The 9,339-nt window shown below is 40.6% G+C and overlaps 1 protein-coding gene across 1 annotated transcript in view; it reads left to right on the forward strand.

The window, feature by feature from the left end:
• GRID2 (glutamate ionotropic receptor delta type subunit 2) overlaps positions 1 to 8,327 on the forward strand; it is a 689,884-nt gene extending 681,557 nt beyond the window's left edge. The window contains exons 15-16 of the mRNA XM_085299928.1: positions 3,306 to 3,546; positions 7,674 to 8,327. Of these exons, the coding sequence (XP_085156054.1) occupies positions 3,306 to 3,546; positions 7,674 to 8,096 (664 nt within the window). The 3' untranslated portion in view covers positions 8,097 to 8,327. The remainder of the gene's footprint in view (positions 1 to 3,305; positions 3,547 to 7,673) is intronic.
• Positions 8,328 to 9,339: the final 1,012 nt, after the last annotated feature.

Consider the following 9,339-nt stretch of genomic DNA (forward strand, 5'->3'; position numbering starts at 1 on the left):
CCACTAGCAATTGCAGCAAAAGCACTTATTTTTATGGAAAGACTGCCATCGTGTGGGAAGCTCCAGCAACACACGGGTATAGTAGTGCCTACACGTTGCTTACTTCCAAGAAACCTTCCTTCTCAATTGTATTTTTCATGGAATTTCACAGAATAAACATGCAATTTTCATTTTTGGAAATGTATTAAAGAATAGTAATTCCCATAACTAGGAACATCTTGGTAGTGTTAAACTTTGCTAGTAGGCTATTATTTTTGTTCCAAACTGTTGAATTCAGAAGTACAATATTTACTAAGGCTAGTAGAACTGGGACCTCCCATTTTGTCCGTATGATGTTAATATAGTTGGATATTCATGTTCCCATAATTTCTCTTGATACGTAGTTTCACTCTCAACATCTATTTTCAGCTGCAGTTTTACAAGACTTCATTATAATCTTTCAATTTCCTAGGCTATTCCATGTAATCATGTAATTGCTGTCTCTGGTTTCTGCCTCATTTTTTATGCTTTTCTTTAAACAATTGAACTTATATGTTACATTCATAAAGAAAATTGCCAATAATTACCAGGAATACAATTAGTAATAAATCTCTTTTAAGGAGCAAGCTACAGTTCAATGTCTTATGCAAATACCTATTGTTGAAAAGATGTCTTGTGTAATCAGGAATTATACTGACAAGTGAAGAATCACTTAATTAATGAGAACAGAGAAATCATTTTGGATGGCTCATCTATTACTGACTGAGTAAAACAGAAACAGCCCAGCTCAGGGCTTAGAGCTGCTACTAAAACAAATATGCTCCAGAATGTTGTTCCATTACTTCCTTATGTAGATGGTGTAGTAATTCCGAAATATAAAAACATGTACGCCAAGTGTTTGAGGCCAGATGTTGAAAACTGATCATCAGTCACTCTATAAGAGCTTATATAAAAGGCTTTTGCTTATCAGAAATGATGAGTATCTGCTGCTACTGCTAATGTAACAGACTGGAATATTTGGGCCAAAATATTTGTGCAAGTCCTAGTGCGAGATGGGAGGGGAGCAAGAACCAGAATTATGGTGAGATATGGCTGTAAGCACTGTATGCCATAACAGAGAGCAGTGTATAGACAATGTTTGCAGTTGTAGAGTCATAGTGTACTTTTGGTGGGAAGGGACCTCTGAAGGTCTCTAGCCTGAGCTTCTACTTGAAGCAGGTTCRGTTCAGTCAGGTTGCTCAGGGTCTTGACCAGTGCAGCCCTGAATACGGCCAAGGAGGAAGGTCCCACAACTTCTCCGGGGCACCTAGTCCAGTGTTGGACCTCCCTTATTGCACAGACGTTTTTCCTTTTATCTAGCTGAAATTTCTCATGTTCCAACTTGTCCTCGTTGCCTTTCATCCTGTCAACGTGCRCCTCCAAGAAGGATCTGCCACTATTTTCTCTGCACTCTCCCATCAGGTAGCTGTAGACAGCAATGAAAACGATCTTACATTGTCCCTGTGTCTCTAAAGCTCGTCTTCCGTAGATATAATAGGTATCAGGAGAGTTTTCCTATCTTTATCTTACCCCTGCCTTCTTAGGAAGCTTCAAGGTAAAGCTTCCCTAAGTTCATGGTGTTTCAGGGGCTATTCAAAGTACAGCCCAGGCRTGTCTGACCTTGTTCTTCACTCTTCAGGGCTGGCCTTCATCAATGCACTGTCAGCAGGCAGTGCACAGGATCTGTCCCACTTTTTATGTGTAAAAAGCTTTGTAAACAAGGCAGTCCTGACATCTCCAAAACCACTGATTTTTGACTTCAGTTTATTCCTGCAGGGCCCTGGAAAAGGCACTGTTGCCTTTGGTACAGTGCGGAAGTGCATGAGCGGTTCCACTCCGAACAGGTCAGGCTCTCAGCTGCAGGGCATCCTCCTACGTGGGATGCGGAAACTCACTCCAGAGCTGCTCGGGGATTTCAGCCACCCACATCACTGATGGCACAGTGAAGCCTCCTGCTTCTGGCAGGACCCYGACATAAGCTTACATGCCATAGCAAATCTAGCGACTTAATCGGATTACTTACTTGTACAAGTGGAATTAGAGATTGAACGATCTGTGAATAGGGCAGTCGTACCGTACGTCTGGGATGCCTTTAACTCCCTTCCTTAATGCTGTATTATTCTGAATTCATGTAGAGCGCTGCGTTGAGCAGTTATGGTAGCCGTGAGTCTGTGCGTGAGCTTTTCTGCCTCTGTTGATGTAATGCAGCTTTGACTAGTAACATCCCAGACTTCTGCTGGTTTGTGTGCACTTGGAGTTTTTGCATGCTGCGTCAAATGATTGCAGAAGTGATTGTTTGCCTTCCAACATTGAGATGAAAAACAAATTTATTATGTGAAGGGAAGTATTTACTTTATTTTACTCTTTTAAAATGTAATCATCAAATCTTATTTTGGGTAACTAGATGCACCAGCTGCTACTCTAGGCACTTGTGGATGTTTTTAAAAAATGATCCTCAGGGATTTATTTGGATTTATTTGGATTAACAAATGAACCAAATATGAAARTCTTTTCCCAGACAAAATTTTTGTTTCTCAAACTGTTCATTCCCCTTCCTATAGGAAGTCTAGCAAAATATATAAGCCTTGCAAGCTACCCGGTAAATCATAGGCAGCGAGCCAGGTATGTGGTTGCAAAGACGAATGACTTGCACAACAGCAAACTTTCTTGTGGAAATCGCTTAGCAGGAGATCAAGTGTTTTCCACTGGGCMCAAGTGATCAGATTAGTTCACGTCTTTGCTGGCTGCCCTCATGCGCTTCTGCTCAGAGGTGAACTCTCTCTCCGAAGCAGCAAATCTGCAACCTGGTAAGGACCAGTTTATAATAAGGTAATGTATCCTGGTAGAGCTGAACTATGTTTTTCTTTTGGAGGTTGAAGTGCCTCTTTTCAGTCTGCTGAAATGCAAAATGTTTTCAAATATCTCATGCACTACAAAAGTTGATTGCTATAGTCTGTACCTAAGGCCAGCTAAAAAAGCATAGCAATATCGAGTAAAGCATTTTCATTAGGGAAGCATAAAAGGAGAAAGAGACCCACATGTGTTTTTTGCATATCTAGAGAGGAGCGCAACTGACTGTTTGCTGATGGTTGTGCAGGCAGCCCCATGCTCTCGCAAGCAAACCTTGTTTCCCGGCTAAACCCATCTGTTCGGATCCAGCAGCAGCTTGGCCTCGTTGGGCACGTGGGATGGTGATACGGAGCCTGGCATCATCTGGGTGGCCCTGTGCTCTTGGAACCACCCCTGCTGTCCCTGTGTAACCCCTGGCTCTGTGTTTTCTCCTCAAGGATCTTGGAGCTGCAGCAGAACGGAGACATGGACATACTGAAGCACAAGTGGTGGCCTAAGAATGGTCAATGCGACCTTTACTCCTCTGTGGATGCCAAACAGAAAGGCGGTGCCCTGGACATAAAAAGTTTTGCAGGTGTTTTCTGTATCCTCGCTGCTGGGATTGTCCTATCCTGTTTCATTGCAATGTTGGAAACRTGGTGGAATAAAAGGAAAGGCTCCCGAGTTCCTTCAAAAGAGGTATTAGACCCTTCATTTCTCCTGGAAAATTTTCGTGCATCCTAAAGACCACTACCTTGAATTTATAACATAAGAGAGGGAGGGAAAACAATTTCAGAGAAGTTTCCTTAGCTTCCKAATTTTTAAGGTAACTGTTGTTCCTCAAAATATTTTTAACCATTCTTTTTAAAAAAGCTAGAAAGAAAATGTGTATAGTAGTGATGTATAAATATGTAACTATTCTGTGTAAAGCACAAATGTTACTTATGGAATAATACATTATTAATACATCAGTACTTACTACATCATTCCTATTGGTGAAAGATAATTCTCACCAAAAAGTTGAGAGGCTTTTTGGCTTTTTCTTGCAAAATATATTTTCTAAGATCAATGGCTGAGTCTTTCAAAACAAATTTTTAAAGTTTAACCCTTAAATCTGTAGTTAGCTTCTTAAATAAGCTTCTCTTGATTTTCCAAGACGTTAACGTCCTGAGACTTCCATAAACTTCAGTTCTCAGTATTTAATCTGAAGTCTGTGGAAGTGAGAGTTTTTGTGATTTTTTTGTACTYAGGATTGTTCAGATTCAGGGCAGACTTATTTCTGAAATCTAATACAGACTTGCTTTAGAAAATCCTGGCCAGAGAAATTTTTAGCAGCTGCATAAGGTCTAGAAACSAGTGGGGGATGTGTTGTTCCACACCAGAGATGAGTTTGGTTTCACATGTGCGTGCATAATGCTTTCCTCACCCTGGCAGTCCCCCGCTCTCTTTACCAGCCAGCTKAGCCTTATGCAGTCTTGTAACAAATTTCTTATCTTTAGCTCCACAAAATACTAGAGAAACTATAGAAAAAAAATGTTATTAAAATGTTTGGCACAGATACCCAAGGCAGAACCTAAGTATGAGCTATAATGTAGCACTGTCAATTATAACTTTTCTATCTGTGTAGCTTAGACACCTGTTGTGGGGTATTGCTGATAATTTGTGTGCAGTGGTCTCACCTTCTCTGCAGTTTMTCCATTGTGTTTATTCCTGCTAATGTAATGCTGTGTAATCAGGCAGGATTAATTACACTACCTAATTAGACAGCATTGGCACTGATGTTAGAATATTTTTAATCTTTTCTTGCCTGTTTTAATTCCCAAGCTTTTTTAGTTAAAGATTTGGACCAGAATATTATTAAAAGCAAAAAACATCTTTAGTCTTTAAATTGGCTTTCTCAGGAATGGGAACCATGTACTTTCAACTGGCAAATCATAAAAAAGTTAAAATTTACTAGACTTTTGTTTATGAAAACTTTCAGAACTTCATATTTATCTGGTGCAAAACATAAAAATTAAATAACAAAGGAAAAAACCAACCTGGACATRCTATATAACTATAAAATTACATACTTCTTCAATTTTCAAGCGCACAGAAATTCAAATGTGTACTTTCCACAAATGGTATAATTTGGCCTCCTTGGTCTTYGTTGTATATTCATTAGCTTAGCATTTAAATTGGTATCTCAAAGCTCAATTGAAAAGCTTGGCTCAAAACTGAGTTTAACATAGACATATGTGCTGAATGTCCCCACTATCCTGGATGTGGGGGTCATTCAGCGAAGAGATACGTCTGAACTAACTTTCTTAAAATTCATTTTAGCTTCCATGAAATCCATTGGCTCTTCCAGGCCACTAGTCCAGAATCGGGGGTCAGATTGGGCCAGTTTGTGGTCAGCAAGCCAACCCTTTTTCCTGGTGGCTGCCATCTTGTGCTCCAGAATGCAAGCATTTATACTGAAAAAAATTGTCTTATGGTTGCGAAGATAACATTTCAGTCGCGTACCAGAAGTAATCCATTCAATGATGTCTGCCTGAGTCTGCAGACAGCCTTAAACACTAGCTCTGAGAGAAGTATGAACTGCCCCAGTAATCTCAATGGGATGTTGACTCTGAAGCCTGATGATAATTTAAATGTGAAAACTGCTGAATATTTCACTACTGATCACACAAGAGAGAAGAGGAAAGATCATATAATGGAGATATGCACAATCTTACTGTGAGTGGGTCTCATTTCGGTGTATCACTTGGGTGGAGCTTGGGTTGTGGGCTAAGCATGGGAGAATATCACCACTTATATATATTTACTGGTCTGACCCTAGCCCCAAATGCATCTCAGTAAGAGAAGAACAAGGAATATTTTTTAAATAACTTACAGAGGCTCAGAAGTGATGAAATTCTATTTGTTTCCTTATTGGCATTTTAAATTGCAAAGTGCTCTTATGCTTTTCGAAGCATAACAGTTTTTTCTTTGCAAAACAGTAACAGGAAAATGAATTAGGACTGTCCCTTGCAGACGTGCTCACGAGCTGCCCGCACTAGCAGAGCCTCTGTATTATTTCTGTAGTTTCCAATGTGGCCCCAGTGCTTCTGCATCCAAATGCAGCTCCAAAGTTTACAGGCGAGAGAGTTTGGTGAATGCGTTTGGTTTTGGTGTCACCTGTGTGGTTGTTATGTGCATCCATGTCTATGTCCACRTGTGAATAAATTATAGACAGAAAGCTAAGTCAAAGGAATGAGCGCTGCATTTTTTTTTTCTCCCATGATGCGTTCAAACACCAAAGCCTCTGGGTTAGGTGTGTTTCCAGCATGAGTGTCCTGCGGCCCCATTCCCTGCCCCTTTCTCCCTGGTCTGTCTCCTTGTGAAATGTAGCGGCCCTCAGAGGGTAAAATCTTAGAGGGGAACCAGTCCCTGAGTCCCCCCTGATTTGGGCTCTGTATTCGGTGTGGTACCAGTGCAAATGTTTGGCGATCAGTTTTGCTAAGTAGATGAACTCCTGCAGTCTGTTCTAGGTGGACTTTTTCAGAGTGCTTGACTTCAGCCCTAGACAAAGGAGGGATGTAAAGCCCATTCGGTATACTAGGAGTTTTGCCACTGATTCAATGAGCTCTGGATCAAGCCAGCCATTGAATTGCAGTAATCGACTCTGGAAGTCACCAGTGCGCATCTATCAGCTGCCTTATTACCCTCTGTGAGGTCCTAGAGTGTGAGCTATTTCTAGTGGCCTGGAAGAGCCAGTAGATTTCACAGAGATTAAGGTAAATTTTAAGAAGGTTAGTTGAAATTGATTTTTGTTCTGAATGAGCTGCACTACCTAGACAGAGGGAATATCCCTTATATGTGTAAACTTAACACGACATTGAATTAAGGTTTGCAGTTCAGTAGAAACTTGTGTATGATGCAGGTGATCTGTTGTGTCACCCAGGACTTTCTCCTCTTTTTTTTTTTTAGCTTACGTGCATTTAAATTCGTGATTATAACAAACAGCCTTTTTAACTGAGCTCTCTGTGGGGAGAGATGTAGGGAGGAAAAAGGACAGGGGTAAGAGGGAGTGATGATCTGTTAAAATAAATACCCCAGGTCTTGTTCTCTTCTCACCCACAACATTGTAATTCCATCAGGATTGATGGAATTTCTTCGCTGTAGGTAAGGAGAGAATTAATCCCTCTTTTGGCATTGTAATTTAAATTTGATCTGGTGTACTCCTTTTTGTGTGATGAAAATAAGTCACAAGTGCTTGGATTCTTGTTTGGAAGTTCAGCTTTATTGCATTACCGTTTATATCATAAAGGCAAAAATCAATCTGGTACATTTTTAGCCCTCAAGCCCTGAGAGAACTAATAYTGATGATGAGGGCTATCTGATCCCTTAGAGCCTCCCGTTTTGACACTCAGATTTAGTCRTCGTTATGGCATTTAAGAACTGGCATCATCCCACGTTTGAGATAATGCTTTGTTTTTGCRATACAAAGTTTCATGTTATTCAGACACGGCTCATCTAAACCGCCCGTCCCCCAGCTCCAAGTCTGAATTTTCATGATAGAAAGCTACTGGGAGCCCTTTGAGTTTTTGCTGTTCAGCTTCAGAGCGTGCAGGTAGATGTGGGCTAAGGGTAGAGTTCCCCTCGCTTCGTTGGAGCCCATCCAGCTTTAGGCAGGGGGGTGCGTACTGTTCAGACTGAGGTGTGCCCCCAGCCACTGTCAGCTAGCAGGAAGCCTTGGTTACTCGTGTGCTGTGTTTATCGAGCAGTTCTGATTGCACTGTGCAGCCTCGGCCTGGCAACAACGGCCACAGTGAGCGGTACATGTTGTGTTTCTCCTTCCCCAGGATGACAAGGAGATCGATCTGGAGCACCTGCACAGGCGCGTGAACAGCCTCTGCACGGACGACGACAGTCCCCACAAACAGTTTTCCACCTCGTCGATTGACTTGACCCCGCTGGACATTGACACTTTACCCACGCGTCAAGCGCTGGAGCAAATCAGTGACTTCAGAAACACTCACATCACCACGACAACCTTCATACCCGAGCAGATCCAGACTCTGAGCCGTACTCTGTCTGCTAAAGCTGCTTCTGGTTTCTCCTTYGGCAACGTACCTGAGCACCGAACTGGCCCTTTTAGGCACAGGGCRCCTAACGGTGGCTTTTTCAGAAGCCCCATCAAAACAATGTCATCTATCCCTTACCAACCAACTCCCACGCTGGGGCTCAATCTTGGCAATGACCCAGACCGAGGCACCTCCATATGAGCATCAGAACWAGTTTCTTCACTGTCTCTTTTTTAGGACTCCCTTTGCAAGGAGCAGCTGTAATATTGTGGGACTAACATGGATGTAACCTTTTCTGTTTTCCTTATTTTTTTTTTGTTTTGGGGTTCTTGTTGCTCTGAATTTTGATCTTTAAGAAAAGAATGAGGATTATTAGTAACAACTCACTCCTACTCCTACTCCTCTTCTCTGCTTTTTCAGCCTGGTCTCCTCCTCTATCTCCTTTCAATCTCTTTAATATTTGCACCTATTCTTTGGTTTGCCACCACATGAGTTTTTTGTTACTTCAGGCTTTTCATATACTCTAAGCAGAGCAAACATATAGTGATTAATGCATTAAAAAAATGAGAATACTTTGCAGAAGGGCATTTGTTTCTCCTCCCCCACTGTCTTTTTTTAATATAATTGCAATAACAAGTCCTTTGCATTTATTCCGCTGCATCCAGTCAGCGCTCAACTGCTGTGTGTCCTTTTAACTGTGGACCAAAGGCAAACCCTGCAGTTTAAAAAACTAAAATAAAAATTAAAAAAAAAGGCAAAAGAAAAAAAAAGAGAAAAAAGAAAAGCAAAATAAAGGAAGTGAAAAGACCATTCAGGCCCCATAATATGAGAATGCAATTTTGTAGGATTACAAAAAGCCATTACTATGCCAGTAAAGACTACAGTTAAATCTACTTTTGCACTGCAACAGTGCATATGACCTTTATGTGATTGTACAGTGTTAAAAGTTTTTCTTATGTACAGTAAACTGTATCATATGGCAGATGCCTCTGTTATGTTAAATAAATTAGTATCTCATACATATATATATATACACATATATACACAGAGGTATGTGTATATATATATACATGTATATATAGCTATAAAATGGCAGCCGTTGCTATTGCAATTCATTTAATGAAGCTTTAGTAAAAATGTGTTGTATACAGGAAAGATGTACAGTGCAGGGGGTCTTTTCATTTAGAAAAGACAGTTGCTTTAATGTTATTCTGACTTGCATTGTTTGCCAACAGAGCGTATTTTATACTTTTTTATTAGAACATCCAGGGCAATTTAATGTTTGTACCTAGATGTAACTCATTTGATTAGGGTTTGCATTGGCTATTGAGCGTTGTATAAGGCTAACCTTGATAAATTTAATTAATTAGACAAATGGAAAACTCTCTTAGGTATATCACATTCATGTGAGCAACAAATATAACTCTAGAGAACTTTAAATATA

The sequence above is a fragment of the Rhea americana genome, unplaced genomic scaffold (genome assembly GCF_003343005.1).
Source record: "Rhea americana isolate MKP2758 unplaced genomic scaffold, rheAme1 scaffold_157, whole genome shotgun sequence".
NCBI lineage: Eukaryota > Metazoa > Chordata > Aves > Rheiformes > Rheidae > Rhea > Rhea americana.